Below are 17,142 nucleotides of genomic sequence, written 5' to 3'. Positions count from 1 at the left end.
TGTTTATATATAAACAAATATATATATACATTTTCTTCTGCATGTACCTTATCTCCCTTCCTCTTTGTAAACTTAGATCTGTGAATCCTCTCCTTTTATTTTACATTTTGCCTCAATTTCTCCTATGTATGCTGAATGTTCATTACTATCTTGCAATAGCAAATCTCTTCTTATTGTTCAAGCTTGTAAGTCCTATTCTTAGTAAGTGTTACATTACTCTGCTTCTATCTGCCTGATAGTCACCCTACTTATTTTGTCACTTTGTTTTAGGTGAGCTGAGCCCTTTCATTTTTTCCTGCAAAGTAGGCCTTGAGGTTGAGAATTCTCTCAATTTTTGTATGTCTGGAAAGGTCTTTATTTCTCCTTCATATCTAAAGGAGAGCTTTGCTAGATAAATTATTCTTGGCTGGTTGTTCCTTTCATTTTTTAATTTGAATATTTGATTCCACTTCTTTCTGTCTTATAAGATTTGTCTTGAGAAGTCTAAGGATAATCTCATGGATTTTCCTTCATATTTTACCATCCTCTTTTCCCTGTCTGTACTGAAAATTCTTTCTTTGTCATTGATTTTTGATCATTTAAGTACAATGTGTCTTGAAGGCCTTTTTTGGGTTGAGATAATTGGGTTTTCTAGTGACTTCTTGAATTCTAAGCTCCAGCTCCTTCCTTACATTTGGGAAATTCTTATCAACTATTTGTCTGAAAATGCTTTCTAATCTCTTTCTCTTTTCCTCGCCTTCAATAATTGAGAATGGCCTTTATTCTTATGCTTCTTTCCTGATTGTATCAACTAGTTCTTGTATTCCTCTTTTCATTATTTTTCATTGTCCAGCTTTTCTCTTCTTCTATAGTGGCTGCGCCAATTTACAATCTCACCAACAGTGCATAAGGGTCCTCTTTTCTCCATATTCTCGGGCAGCACTTGTCATTTTTTGATTTATTGATAGTAGTCATTCTGACAAGTGTGAGGTGATATCCCATTGTGGTTTTAACTTGCATTTTCCTGATGATTAGTGATGTTGAACATCTTTTCATATGTTTGTTGGCCATCTGTATGTCTTTGGAAAAATGTCTATTTAGGTCCTTTGCTCATTTTTTAATCAGAGTGTTTGTTCTTTTGATGATGAGTTGTATGAATTCTTTATATGTTTTGGATATTAACTCCTTATTGAATATATTATTAACAAATACCTTACACCATTCAGTAGGTTGTCTTTTTGTTTTATTGGTTGTTTTCTTCACTGTGCAAAAACGTTTTAGTTTGATTTAGTCCCATTTGTTTATTTTTGTTTTCCTTGCCTAAGTAGACATGTCCAGAAAAATATTGCTAAGGCCAGATACCTGGTTGTGATTGGTCCATAAGCACCACTGTAGGGACGTGTTATGCATATTTTTGCCATGTTACCTGGATAAATAGGCACGCTATCTTTGTGGTTGCTGGAATTTCTGTATGATCAGATGAGTGATTTTCTTCTTTAGCTGCTTCTCCAAACCCTTTTGATTCTTAGATATGGCTTTGTAAACCTGATGCTAGGACCATGAAGTTCTCAGAGATGGATGGAGCTTATTAGCATAGACAATACAAATCTTGTCTCCTAACTCTATCTCTGTTATTTATGTAAAATGCTGAGTCTCAGTTTTCTCATCTTTAAATTGAGGATAATATCACCTGTCTCTCTGAATTATTTTGATGGTTAATGAAGATAATGGATATAACTTGCCTAACACTATCACATAATATCAATTTTGTTTTATAGTAGCCATTGCTGTTATTATTACTTGAACCCAGTTCTCCTCAACAGTTTGTTGTTTTTTATTCCACTTTGCTTCAGTAATCATCGCCTGCTCCTTTTTGCACTATCTACTTTGCCCTTCATTATTGACCTTGTTCCTTCTCATTCCTTCGTGAAAGAGCAATTTTTCCGTCTCATTTCTTCCCCATTTACTTTCCTTAGATTCAACTTTGACAGATTGATTCATATCTGGACTTTAGCAAGATAATCTGAGAAATAGGTAAAACCATAAATAAATGTTACTGTTATCTGCACTTTGCCAATTTATGGAGAAGGAGCAAAATTTATTTCAGACTTACAGCCTGTGTAAGTGAGAGGTTTATTATGCCATTAAAACATGGGAAATTAGAAGGGGTTTTGGGAGAGAATATAATATGTTTTAGATTATATCATGGAAGGTCAAATGGTTGTAGTTCAGCCCAGGGGACATATCTTGACTACAGATAGAAAAATGTCTGGACGTTGAAGAAAATTTTAAGAATATAAATAAAGTCATAAATGTTATCTCTAATTCAAGCCATAGAAAGAGCTGCAATTACTGAAGAAGAGAGCTTGTAGAGAGTAAGATGGATTGTTGAGACATGAACCTACATTAGAGAACAAGAGAAATTGAAGATGACAGGGATTTGTAAACTGTCTTGTGCAGTATTTTGTATTTAGGAAGTACTTGCAAGGACATCTTGAGGGATAACAAAGTACAAAATAAGAAATGGACTAATAACAGTTCCTGCTAAAGAGGGAAAACTGAGGTAGTAGGAATATATGGCAACCAGGATTATTTTCCAAGATACACAACTGAAGGCTCACTTTTTCTAAGCATCATCTATTTTCAGATTAACATTCTGCTTACTTACCGTCTGAAAAGTACCTATGCTGCAAGTACCTATATAAATTTATTGATTGGATCTGAGATCTCCTGTGGGAAGACCAAATAAATGCAAGTTGAACATGCTTGTGGTCATTCAAATGCATTTTCATGTATAAAATGACAGTAGTATTTTGATTTTGTTGTGTATGAGAGATGTAGTACTCAAATAAATGATTATCTTTGATGTATAAATATATATGCCTAATCTATTAATCACTATAAATATTAGCTTAAATGGTTTTGACATAATCATGAAAAAATCCTTAGCCTGGAGACCTGGGTTCAAGTCCTGGTTGTATCCTTTGTTGAGTCCTTTTCCTTCACTGAACCTTATTTTCTCCTTGTAGAGAACTAAACATGAAGATCTTTGAGGGTTGTATAAAAAGTATGGACTCCTATTCTGACGACAGTACCAACCCTGGGCTTATTTCTTATCCCTACAGATGACAACCAGATCTTTGCTCAGACGTACAATGATAAGCCACTGGTAATTGCTGTTTTTACTGGAACCCAAGAGGTGGTTGTGCCATGTCGGGTTACTTCTCCTGATTTCAATGTCAAGCTTCAGTTGGTAAGTTGAATTGTCTCAGAAAGAGGACTTGCTGCTATCTAGAGCAATGGGCCCCAACCCTAGGGCCACAGACTGGAACCAATCTGTGGCCTGTTAGGAACCAGGCCGCACAGCAGGAGGTGAGTGGTGGCTGAGCAAGCGAAGCTTCATCTGTATTTGCAGCCAATCCCCAGTGCTAGCATCGACACCTCAGCCCCACCTTTGATCATCAGGCATTAGATTCTCAACAGGAGCACCAGTCCCTGGTACCAAAAAGGTTGGGTACTGCTGATCTAGATTATGAAATATAAAGAGAGTAGGAGACTGTGTTTCATCCCATTTCATACTTGCTCTAGCTGTGTCATGTCTGCCTCTTTGGAGCAGCACATAGAAGCAGATGCTGCCATTTTTCCTTGGACCAGTGTCATCACAAGAAGGTTATACAAAGTAGGGGAAAAGAAGATGGATGTTTAGATGTTCTGTAATGTCCCATGTGAACTGTATGTAAATGCTATCCATGTCTAGAGCTCTGAGGCCAGAGCCTGTTTTTCTTAAATAGAGAGGAAATAGTGGATGGTTTTCAAAAATATACACAAAGAGAAGAGGAGATAGAGGTAAAACCAAACCATCTAGCTTGATTTGTTAAATTAATCTTGGTGATGAATAGAGTAACATATATCCCTTGTAGATCACCTTCATGCCCACCAAAGCCCTCAGCATCCATAGTTGTACAACATTACTACAAACTTTAAAATCATTTCATATATATATCACCTTCTGTGAGCTACACATATAACTGCTCTGTAAAATTGATAGAGCTGGCTTTATTATTTCCATTTTACATGTGAGGAATCTTAGGCTTAAAGAAAAGGAAGAACATTCTAATGCTCTATATTTCACAAGTATCAGAGTCAAAAGTAAAAATCAAGTGTTCTCGTTCCCTATCCAGTGTTCCATTATTATCCTTGTGGCCTCCTTCAGAGTGGAAGGCAACCTATGCTCCCCTTCTGGCTGCAGTGTTCATCTGCTACCAAGCTCTTTCTCATTTTCTTGTTAGGAAAAAGCTGTAAACTTCCAACAGCAGCAGATAAAGGTCCTCTCGTTCTCTTTTTATAGAGGAAATGTCAGCATTTCCCCAATGCCTTCTGTCAGTACAGCTGTGAAATTGAGAGGTGTGTCAGCCAGAAAATTGTGTCTGGCAGCAGCTGATGTGGAATAGGAAGGTGCACAAGCCCATGGGCAGAAGAGTTTAAGCTCTAACAAGTTCCACAAGACATTGGAGTTATTAGCTACTCCCTGAAGACCACACTATCTTGATTGGTAATCCCTCCTCTTCCCAGGCTTATCTGCCCCTAAGGTTGTTAGAGAGTCCATTGTATTCTCAGTGGAGTGGTCCTCAGCATCATGCTGAAGTCCTCCATCCACTGAGCCACCAGCTCCCACTCTCCTGAGATATTCAATCAGCTCTTTCTGAAGGGAAAATGAAGGTGTTCCTTATCTTTGGGACTTGGTCCAAAAAGAAGCAGTGATGTGTGGGAATGGGTGGAACAGAGAGGATGCAGTATGTTACAGAGTTTATGTGCTTGGCTGGTCACCTCATTCTTCCTCTACCTAGGATGCAGGGAGAGTGGCCGACCCACCCACCAGGCTTCCTTTTCCTCCTTCACAGGCTAGTCTCTGGTGGGGCTTGGAGTCACTGTGTCTCTTTCTTCTGCCAAAAGGAAGCACTAGGTGGAGATGCAACTGACCTGGCTAATTTCAAACATCCTTTTCTAAAATTAAACCCCACTAGGCAGCCAATTTACCTTCAGAGGATGTGCCTGGGTATGGGCATAGAGGCATAACCAGGATTTTCTTTTTTCTAAGGCCTTAGCTGCTGTTTTGCTTAAGATTTAATCAGAGTAGACAATTTCATGGTATCCAGAAATCTTCTCCTTCCACTCAAAGAGAGTTCAAAGACACTAACCTATAATATTCTACTTTCTTTTACAATCTGCCAACATTTTCCACAGTTCAAGTTAGCTTCTTTATTATCACTTTATTTTTTTTAAAAAAATCAATTTACATATGCCATTTAAAGAGCTATAGGCTAAAGATTCTGCCTCAACTCTTAGATACCATTTTCATCCTGAAGCTTGGCTACTATGATCTGAGAGGTAGATTAAAGGGGTGCTTCTGAAGAAAGTATATGGGGAGCTTTTGTCATGCTGTAAATAACTCTTGATTAGTTTCTAGAATCAGGTCAGTTTTCCTAAGCCCTGAAAGAGATGAGCTCTGAACTAATAATGAGAGAACCTGGAGTGTAGATTGGATAATGATCTTTAATCAGGGGACTGAATGTCATTTATAGGTTGTGTAGGTGAAAGTACTCTGTAATTATGATCTTTAGGACTAGAATTTGATGTCTTAGTCATGTTTTCCTATTATTTTGCTCTGCCACACAAGACTCGCACTGGTGTTTGCTTTCCCTTTCTTGCCTTTTAATTCTCATTACTGGATTTAAATGACACTCAACAGGTGGAAGAGAGAGAAGAGTACTCCTTTTCTTAAAGTGTAGCTTCAGTAGAAGTGAGCTTTAGTTAAAAGCAAGTCAATAGTGTATTCAAGGGAGTGTACCCATAGGTAACAGTAAGGAAAGCCAAATTCATGAAGGAGGAAAACAGAACGCATCCTGAGGTCAAACTCAATTTAATTTTCTTCAGTCTAACACATTTACCAAGTCTACTCTGTGCCAAGCACTGTCCAAATTATCGTGTAGCAAATTATCATAACAAATTAACACAGATTGAGTTGTTTAAAAGCATAGAAATGTATTCTCTCACTGGTCTAGAGGCCAGAAATATTAAATCAAGGTGTTTTCAGAGACATACTCCCTCTAAAGTTTCCAGAAGAGAATCCTTCCTGGTCTCTTCCAGCATCTGGTGGCTCCACATATTCCTTGGCTTGTGGCTGCATAACGCTAATTTCTGTTTGTCTTTACATGGCCTTCTCCCTTCTGTTTCTACGTTTGTCTTCTCTTCTTCTGTCTCTCATAAGAACATATATCATTGGACTCAGGGTCCAGCCTACTCCAGGATGATCTCATCTCAAGATCCTAAAGTTAATTATATTTGCAAAGATTCATTTTATAAGTAACATCTCATTCACAAGTTCAAGTAGATATATCTTTTGAGGGGGTCACCATTTAACCTACTACAGGTCATTACCAGTGTCATGCACTCTGCTGAGAGCTTTACTTGCACAATCTTATTTAATACCTACAATTGTTGTTTTCGGGGGTTCAATTCTTGCCTTCCAAGTAGTATAGTATCTGTGTGTATGTTTGTTGGAAGAAGACTTCATACTGTACTTAAAAATGTGTTTGTTTGACTCAGTGCTCTATTATATGTTTGTATGTAACAGACACAATGAGAATGCAGAGGAGAAAAAGACTACTTGCATGAGGCAGTCTTAACTGAAGAGCTGAGCTGGTGACAAGCTGAGTCCTGATAAATAAGTAGAAGCACCTTAGGTGGATAACTGGGCAAAGAACACAAATAGTGTTATAAAAACATGAAGGAATAGCCAAAATTATTGGTTGACAGTTACAGAAATCCAACCAAACCTAACACACCAGAATTGGCTTAGGTAAAATGGAAATGTATTTCAAAAGGAAGAGTATGGCTGAACCTCAAGGGCATGTGTTCAGTAACAGCTCCTCTCGTGAATACCACAGACCTGCTTCTTTCACAAAGGGGATGTGGTCATCTACAGTGTATTAAATCTTCATTGCTAGAGCAGAACTGAGAAGCATTCTCTCTCTGACCTCAAATTAGAAAATAATCACAAGGAAGGGTTTTGATTGCCCTACCTAGAATCTGACACCCACTTCTAGACCAATCACTGTGGCCAAGGAGGGAGGATTTATATGAAAAGGGCAGCTGCCATACAACCTACATAGTTAAAGCACATGTTGTTTTTGTAGTGGGGAGAGGGATGTCAGGGAGGGTTAGTAGAAAGGGGTAGAGACAATAGTAAGGGGAGGGTCTTATTCTGAGCACTTGTGTCTAATATAGAAAATTAAGTGTCTAATATAGATGCCAAATCTCTAATTTAGGATGAAAGAGAAGGGGTAGGGCAGAACAGAGAGATTCTGGAGGTAGAATCTAATAGGGATTTTTAACCTTGGCATTATTGACTTGTAGTGTCAGATAGTTCTTTGTTATGGGGCAGGTACTATTCTGTGCATTGTGGGATGTTTAACAGCATTCCTGACCTCTACCCATTAGAAGCCAGTAGCAACCCCACCCCCCAGTTGTAACAACCAAAAATGTCTCCAGACATTGTAAAATGTTCCCTGGAGAGCAAAATCCCTCCCCTATCCTTCATTGAGAACCACTAATCTACAGGATTAATTAAGTGAATTAATTGCTTTCTTAGGACTGAGGCTTTATCTGGTCAAATGGAAAAAGAATTAAGACAGAGTATTCATTTTATCTCTGTAATTAGCTTGTGGATTATTTTAGTATTCCACTGAAATTCTGAATTTCTGCATAAGCATGCAATAAATTCAAGATTTTTTGACTCTCCTCAATTATTGGGTTCAGTTACTTTTTCAGCTGTTTTTTTTTTGTTGTTGTTTGTTTGTTTTGTGATTTATCATCTATGTTATTTGTGTTTTCTTTATTTCATGTTTTTTAATTGTCAGTTTCTCTGAAGACCCTAGTATCTGGTAGTTAAGTACATTTAGGTTATAGTGAAATGATGTAAGGGCTTCTCAAAGGGATCCCAAAAGCTTCTGGTGAAAAGTGATTTTTGAAAAATGATTTTAAATATTTTAATTAGAGTTAATAATTAAGGAGTTAAAAAAACATTAAACTAAAAAGAAATGTGGTAAAGTTTTAACTCTAAGTTTTGTGTTTTTAGATAAAGGATAATGATCTTTATCTGAGGTTAAAGATAAGAAAGCTCTGAGTAGATTCTGTTGGGTAAGAATAAGACAACTGAACTAGGAGTCAAAAAGAGAACCTCAGTGCTGGAAGAGACCTTGGAGTCTAATTTCCCATCTGATGCAAAAAATTATTTTGCAAAATTCTGGACAAATAACTACCCAGCTCTTGCTTCAATGCTATCAGTGACAGTGGTCCAACTTCTGATTGAGCCAAAATATGCATCACTGTCATTTCCACTCATTTTAACCTCTGAAGTTGTACTCAAAAGTTTAATTCTTTTTCCAGTTCCCAAGTAGGAGTTCTTCAAATACTAGAAAAAAAGCTACCCTACCCCCAACCAATGACCAACTCCACTTACCACTTTCCATTCTCAAATGTCTTCTTTTGTTGAGCTAAAAGTAACTTGTTTCTTAAGATATTTCTTATATCAAAAGGATCCCAGTACCTTCATAGTTCTGATCATCCTCTTCTGACCCTGCTTCAGTTTGTAAAGATCTTCCTTAAAATATAGTGTCCATTTTCATACATCAGTGGACATTAATTGGTATATTCTTGTTGTGAAAGACTTTGGCAAGACATATTAGGTACCTGGAAAATGCTTATACCCTTTAACCCAGTAATTATGCATCCAAGGATCTTGTTTGGTGAATAAGCAGAGACTTAAACATGAAGATATTCATTGCCACATTATTTTAAATAACAAAACCAAAAATTATTATAACATGAATATCTAACAATAAAAGAATGGTTAAATAATAAAATAACTAATATTATACTGCAATTAAAATTATGTTTATGAAGAGTTTTTAATAATATGAAAATATGCTAATGATATAATATAAATAGTATAAATATAATTTATCCTGTAAATTGTATTTATACTATAAGTACAGTTATGTGACAATGTTTACATACATAGAGAAAAGACTGTAAATAAATATGTTTCATTGTTCCTAGTTGCTATTTCTGGGTTACAGGTCATTATTATTATTTTTTCTTTATTTTCTTCAACATTTTTGAAAAATGTTCACAATTGGTTAGTATTATTTTTAAGTTCACCAAAGGAAGATTTAATAATTCAGATTTGTTTGGAAACCACTAGCTGAGAGTAAGCATTCAGTCTGTGCTGTTTGCAGCTGGATCTCTAGTGCCCAACACAAAGTAGACAATATTAAATATTGAATGTTTGATTGAATTAAAGTACAGGCTAAAAATGAACTTCACATAAGCCACTAAGTTCCTTAAAGTCTCTTTCATATGTCCTTACCTGAGGCAAAAAGAGCCATCCACAGTGACACAATGTCAGTAAATATCAGAGGCCCTGATGAGTAGATGTGGAACCTGGGAGTGTAACAGCTCTATTTCCCTCACAAATCTTAAACAGAAGGCCCAATGAAGCTTAGCATAGGATTTTTGGCTCTAAACATCTCCAATAGAAAAGATCTAAACCTTGATATTCAATCTAATAATAAGCAATGAGTTGGACAAGATATCCCCTATAAACGTCATCTATAAAACAAGAGTAATAATAATAATATCTACCTCATAGTGTTGTTGTGAGGATTAAATGAGCTAATACTGTACCTGGCACATAGTAAGTGTTGTGTAAGTGTTTAGTACTATAATTATTATTTGTTGAGTATCTACTCTGAGCCCAGAATTGTGCTAATTTCTCAGAAGAAAACAAAGGTTAACTAGCACAAACTCAGTCCAGAAGCTTGGGCCAGTTTGGGTAGGACAGGTCACTCCACTCTTGTGGCTTCAAAGCAGATGGCTTGTGTATGATACTGAGAACTGGTGATAACTTTACATTTATGTCTTCCTATGTCCTCCTTTCCTTGTCCCACAGTTACACTCTGCCACATTCACTTATGCAAGCCAAGACTGGGATCCCCGGAAAGGCTTCACTGTGATCCAACCTTCATACCATTTCTATAGCAGCATGCTCCAGTGCATTGCCGAAGTTAATGGGAAGATACACAGGTCATTCTATCTCCCACAGCGTTTGGGTATGTGACCTTGTGATTTTTGGTTAGGAAATGGGATCCAGCTGTTTCTGAGAATTACTTCTTATTTGTATAAACCTTACTCCAGCTATAATCTCTTACATGTCATTTAATAACCAGGAATTCTAAGTTTTTATTTTAAGAACTTTTTTATGTCAGTAGATAATGCCCAGTTTTGGACTGTTCCCAGTTGCCTGATCAGTTGTCCCATAAAATCAATAGTTTGGCAGTGTCTAGCAATAAATACTCAGCTATTATAAGGTTGTCCTTGTAAAGCTATGAAGCAATATCATATATTGTGGCTAAAGAATAGACATCTTGGAGCTCTATGTTACTGCTGCCTTTGTATAGAAGTGAAGCTGGGCTTCTAACTCAGGGAAGACTCTTTGCTCAGAGAATTTAGAAATGTGGTAAAATTAACCACAGAAGGGCTTGATTGTCTTAGATAAGTAGGAGGAAAAACTTCCTGATGGAGAGGTTATTAAACTGATTATAAGATTTCCTAACCAGTATTGTAGAATCTTTTTCACTGAAAAGCCTCAAGAACTAAAAAGATAATCCCTGCCACTAACATCAAGCCTTTTGCTATATAGTTTATATAAAATATTATCTAGTGTTTTCTGAAAAATGGAACCTTCTGGTTTGGTTTTGAGTCTATATTTTCCATCTAAGAAAGGGAATAAGGAATTGAGAATTCTAAGAATTACTCCATAATCAAGATTTTCGTATCTTGCCTTCTTTGTCAATATCATTATGCCATCTAATCTATTTTCCAGAAACCAAGAGAGAAAATATCTCCATCAGATACATTTTTCTTTCTCTGCACTGTGTTGCAGAGACCACATTCAATGGACGAATAAAACTGAACTGGGTGTTCAATCGGCAAGATGTAAGGACAATGCCCCTGCTCCAAATCTTTACAAATCTGCCCATATCCTTTCTCCCTGCCATTCCAACTCAGTTCCTACTCTGGGTCAAGAACCAGGCAACATGCGAATCAGATCAACAAAGTTGACTAATAAGCAGCTTCTGCATTTATGGAAGCCAATCTCGTAGGGAACTGGCATTTCACTCTGTACCATATCATGGTTCATTAGTTACATATGTGATTTAATAGAAGTGAAGAAAAGTGTCAGCTCTTCAAAGGGATTTTCTTTGGCTTCTCAACAAGTTAGGTACCTAGAAGTGCTCAATAATCACAATTGAAATTATGTTCTTTTTTCTTTCCTATCTCACAGTCCAAGACAATACCCAGGTGTTGCGAAGTTAAAAGGAACTTGTACCAAGGCTCCCCTGTGTACAAAAGCTATAGTAACTTGACAATCTGGAATGTAACTATGGAAGACAAGGGTTTGTACATTTGCAGGGAAGACAACAACACTGCCTTGCAAGCCAACATCACCATCGTAGTGTACAGTATGTAAAACTTTTATTCTTGACTCTTCCCTAAGGATTAGCCTGCCTACTCTCTTCCCCCTATATGAAAGAAATCACTCAGACATATCTTCATTTTCTCTCGCAGTGTTATGGTCTCCAAGGCTTACACTCCCAATGCTTTGGTACTTAAATAAGAAAAGGTAGCAAATGTCAGTCAGCCCCTTTCCTGTTCTTTCACTCTGGCATAGAAATTGCATGCTGGGAAGCACTGTGATCTAACTTACACACTTTTACATCTTGTTGGCTAGTTATAGTTGTATATTTTAAGGATATAGGGTAAAGTAACTCATCAGTATTTTGGACCGTGTAAAGACCAGATTCTTGAATCTTTTATCTTCTTTGCCAATTTGTGGTGCGATCTTGTACAACTTGCTGCACCTCCCAGACCTTCATTTTTCTCACTTATCATCATAATCACCATCATCATCATCATCATCATCATCATTTACTCATAATCATAATATAAAGTTTAAGGGTGCTTCTAGCTTGTTTTTTTTTTTCTGATATGAATGTGAACATAAATTGCTTAGTGGAAATAATTAAGTGAACTTCAATTTAACCCAATTACCTTGAGTTCATAGAGTTCTTTTCTTACAAAGAGACATATATATACATACACATATGCACACATACACATATTACTCACACATGCTCACATACACATCCTAGCATAGTTATATAGACATACTTAATTTTTGCATGTATCTATGAAAATCTAAGCCACAAATACTAGTATCTATCCACACATAAATACTTAAAAATATAAACACACTCTAGGTTTATTCTGCAGTAAGAAATTTAATTATTTAAGCTCAATTCAATCCTCTGCAGCCTGGTTTATAAGGTAACCTACTTTAGTTCTCTCAGCCTCTGGATTCTATATAGCCACTTCTATCAGCTGGATTGCCTTCCGTTTTAGGCAAAAGAAAACCTGACTAAAAATAGCTTAAACAATAATGACAATTATCTCGTGTAATAAGGAGTCTTAAGGTGTATGGTTCCAGTGCTGATTGACTTAGTGGGTCATCAATGTATTCTAGAAACCAGGTTCCTTCCCCTGTTCTATTCTATTATTCTCATTATCTTCAAAGTGCCCCTCATGCTGCCACAGTCCCAGATCTCATATGCTAATGATAGTGTCTTAGAGACAGGAATAAGTGAAAATCCCATGATTTGTGTTTCTTTTTAAGAGTTTCGAAGATCTTTCCCAGAAGTCCCCTAGCTAATTTCCCCTTTTGTTTCACTCTTCAGAAATACATTATCTGCCCATGCCTAAATAATCACCTGACAAAGAATAAGACCAACATGATTGGCTTAATTAGGTGGTTCTCATCTCATGAGCAGTACTATCTCTTAGGGGTATTGGAAATGCATGAGGGCATTTTTGTTTTTTGTCAAAATGACTGGAGGTTATTACTGGCATTGATTGGACAAAGTTTATTATAATAAGCTCTATTGCTTATTAAAGGATTATAAATATCTTTCAAAGTTCAGGACAGTATTGCAAAACAAAGAATTAACCCTTTGAAAATGCTAACAGCACATCCCTCCAATCCACATTGAGAAACACCAGCTTATGACAATCAAGATTGGCCCTGCCAGGCAGGGGAAGATGTGACCGCTAACAGGAAGGGTGAGCAAAATTGGGATTCAGTTATACCTTCTTCCTCGAACTTCAACCCTGTTCTACTTCCAGAAAAATCATTCCTCAATGTGAGCTACAAGAGAAGACACACTTATGAGGTGACAGCAGGGCAAAGTATTCTCAAAATGGGAATAAGAGTGGATGCTTTCCCTCGCCCCAATGTGACCTGGTAAGTAGAGTTTTCTTTCCTGAGTGTTTCTGTTCTCTAGAGTCTCTTAACCCCTTCCTTAAGACCTGCTCTTTTGTCATATAGCAGACCCTGGACTAGGTACTGCGGAGTCAGAAATATACTCTAACCTTAATCCTACTTTCAGGGAACTCACAGCTTCAGAAATGAATGCTTCATCTTCTTCTCCACAGGTTTCTTGGCTTGTTTCCTCTTTCCTTTCTCAATCTCTCATGTATTTGAGAGGAAAAAAAGAGAGTTTTTTACTCTGAAAAGAGAGGAGGAGATAAAGCTGGGAAAGTAGCCAAAGCCATTGTAGAATTCCACAAACAGATTTGGAAGGAGTCTTGAAGGTGATCTTACCCAGTATAATAGAGATCCTTGAATGTCAGGGTAAGAAGTGATAAGGTAGAAAAAATATGGGCTTTTGAGCCAGACAATCTTGTGTCCCAATTCCAGTTCATCAAATTACCAAGCAAGTTACTTGAACTCTCTAAGCTTCAATTTCTTCATCTGTAAAATCTGGGTGATAATATACTGTGTTATAGAATTGTTTTTTTTTAAATCTCTATTGCCTATTAAAGGCAGTTAGAGAGCAATCAAAGACTCTGGAGTCAGGAGTGATAAATTTGAAGCTAAGCTTTAGTAAGATCAATGTGGCCTTATGTGGTTTGGAATGGAAAAAGATTGGAGAAATAGCTACTGGTTTAGGGCATTATAACAATAGTTCATGTGAGATATAATATGGGCCTATATAATCAGAATATAAAGAGAATATAAGGAGGAATAGATTTGGGAAACAGTTCAGAAGTAGAATCTTCAAGATTCAGTATCCAATTAGATGTATGAATCAATGCCCAAGGATCTGAAGTACTTCACAGTTTTCAAGTTTGGTGGAATGTGAGATTTGTGTTGTTATAGACAGTCTGGGCTTCATCAGGATGAAAAAGTAGTGTAAAGGTAACAGGAAAGGAACACCATGATGAGATCATTTAGAGATAGTCAATGAACATTTAGAAGTATGATTCTAAAGCTAGATTTTGAAGCTAGAGACTGAGGAGCCATCAACTAGGAGTGGATAAATGCACCCAGGCTATGCACAGAGAGAAAAGAGGCCAAAGGCAGGATCCTGAGGCAGATTTATATTAGGGAAATTTATAAGCATTTATTATGCTACTACTGTGAATTACTGATATTTACACAACACCCTCAATGTATTTGGCTCATTAGCAACTCCTAAAATTTCTTAGCCAAAGCCTCCTCTCTCTCATTTTGTCTGCTGAAGTATTTTAAGTGCTTGCTCTGTAGGAAGTACTTATTGAAGGGGTAAAAAATGGAAGAAGAGTCAGTGAAGAAGAGAGAGAAACAATGATTAGAATAGTGTCCCAGAAGCTAAGAGAGGAAGACTTGGTCCCTAAAATCAAACACTGTAGAATATCTGGGGGTTATGAATGCTGAGAGAAGGCCACTGGCTGTGATAATTAGGGCATTGCTGGTGAACTTGGAAAATATGATCTTGAAAGAGTTTCAGGGATCAAAATCTGAGTTTAAAGTGCTAATGAATGGATGGAAAGTGAAGAAGTGGTAGCATGAGTAAGGGCACTTTCCAAAAGTTTTGACTATTAAAGCAAAAGGAAGGGACAAATTTAATCTTTTACTATCACTATAGCTGTACTAAGGTGCTTCAGCCTGGGAATTTTATGGAAAAGATTCCATTGTTTTGTCTCCTTGCTGATCATGATGAAGCATAATCAAAATGCCCCTCGGGTAGAAAGCTGGATGACCTAGAGGACTGCATTGTACTAACCATACCTTCTCCATGACTCGCAGGTTCAAAGATGGAAAGCTACTCCCAATAAACCATACCTTTCGGCCTGACCCTCTTAAATACAAACTCACAATCCTGGAAGTGAATGTAAAGCATGCTGGGAATTACACTTTTGCTCTGAGCAACACCAAGCATGGCCTCTACAAAAACCTCACCATACAACTGATTGTCAATGGTGAGTTGTTGGGATTCATGCAACAGTTTCAGGTTCCTGTCTCTATTTTGTTAGAATAAAATTCAAAGCGGAGATATGATAGGAACTACCTCAGCTATGCAGAGGCAGGGCTTTTGGAGGTGCTTTTTGGTCACCAGAAGTTTGCTGATTAGATTTCTATGCTGAAAGAATTTTCAGAGCTGTGATGAAATTCATCTCCTGTAATTTTTTCTGATACCAGAGATACTTAAAAATTGGTCTCTTCTTATTTAGAAAGTGTAATTTGAAGTGGGGAGGGCCAAAACTCCATCTCGGTAACTGTTTCTGTACATTAAAGGGACTGGAAGGAGAGGATTACATTGTCTTCCATGGCTTATCCTGGATAAATAACAGGTGATTTCTCTTAGAAGTAGAAGAAAATGATATCACACATTCTGAGCACAGCCAGCACTGTCTGCCTTATACGGTCCTGACCCCAGTTTTATCTAGTGCCTTGACAGCCAATGTGACTTAGATTGTCTCTTCCCCAAACCAATGTTCTATTTTAGTTTCTATACCTCTGCATTGTCTTCCATCATAAAAGCTTCCAGCTAATATGAGAAGCCTAGTTTACGTTTCGCCTAGATGTTGGGCTTCTGATAAGGAGGTGGGAAGTGTTGGAGCCCATGAAAAATAAGAGCCATTCTTGGATGGAACAGTCCTTTTATTTTAGTCTTATTTCATCAGAAAGCAGAATAAGGAGAAGCCAGCTGGGTCCTTATTTAGCTCTATGACAATGCCTCTGCATCCTTTCTTTCTCAACATCAATGCTTTGGAAAGGAACAGAGGTTGAGGGTGGGAGGGAAGCTTCCTAGATTCTTATCTAGCATCTTTTTGTTGTGTAACTCATAAGATTTTCTATGTTATTGATTCATCCTTTGGTTACCTATGAATGTTTCCTAGATTTCTTGGGGCCTTCCAATATCAAAAAGAGTAGGCTAATTTGAAAAATTAAAAATAGCTAACATCACTATCCCCATCACTACCATAATTGACATGGTTAGGTAATTTCCAGTCTGGACACTGGAGTAAGCCCTTGGTGGTTTTATGCCATCTCTGCTAGTCTATCAATTAAGGCTTATCACTTGTCACCCTGGCAGTTAGGTGGGCATATAATGAAGAAACAGGTAGGCTTAGAATCTATTACCAAACTTAGATTCTCTGACTCAAGCCCTTACTGACCATGTAACTTTAGGCAATTTACTTTGCCTTTATGGTCCTCTGTTTTATCATCTTTAAAATAAGCATCATACTTGCCTTACAGGGCTATCATTAAAATGACATGAGGTGAAGAAATTACCATCCTTTGCTGTCATTTTATCTTATCTTTTATCAGAACCTTCTGCCCAAACTGTTGACCATTACTACTTAAAGAGAATATCTTAGGCACCCTAGTTCCCAAGAAATAGTTTCTAATCAAGTCAAGTGTCTAAATGCAGACTATAGTCTACTCCAAATAGTCAAATAAAGGGCAACGCCAAACATAGAGCAAAATTCCTCATCCCTACCCACCACTATCACTTTCTCTATGTTCCCTCTGTGGTAAAACTACTCTTTGACTTGGGATTTCACCAGTAGACTATGTGAAAAGGAAGGAAAGAGGATAACAAAAACCTGGTAATATTTTCCATCCATCCTAGGGATTCTCTGATCAAGAGCCACATAATTTATGCTTTCTCAAGATCATGTTGCCTGTTTTTTTTTTCTCTTATACTTTCAACTGAT

General features: G+C 37.2%; 1 protein-coding gene across 1 annotated transcript in view; it reads left to right on the top strand.

Moving 5' to 3' along the window:
* LOC112469042 (vascular endothelial growth factor receptor kdr-like) overlaps nt 1-17,142 on the top strand; it is a 199,235-nt gene that overhangs the window by 17,386 nt on the left and 164,707 nt on the right. Inside the window, exons 3-8 of the mRNA XM_025038493.1 lie at nt 3,105-3,232; nt 9,992-10,151; nt 10,985-11,037; nt 11,387-11,564; nt 13,282-13,399; nt 15,227-15,399. Of these exons, the coding sequence (XP_024894261.1) occupies nt 3,105-3,232; nt 9,992-10,151; nt 10,985-11,037; nt 11,387-11,564; nt 13,282-13,399; nt 15,227-15,399 (810 nt within the window). The remainder of the gene's footprint in view (nt 1-3,104; nt 3,233-9,991; nt 10,152-10,984; nt 11,038-11,386; nt 11,565-13,281; nt 13,400-15,226; nt 15,400-17,142) is intronic.

Source organism: Pteropus alecto, unplaced genomic scaffold (assembly GCF_000325575.1).
Source record: "Pteropus alecto unplaced genomic scaffold, ASM32557v1 scaffold370, whole genome shotgun sequence".
NCBI classification, from domain to species: Eukaryota; Metazoa; Chordata; class Mammalia; order Chiroptera; family Pteropodidae; genus Pteropus; species Pteropus alecto.
Note: the sequence above shows the minus strand (reverse complement) of the source record. Positions and strands in the feature narration are given on the sequence as shown.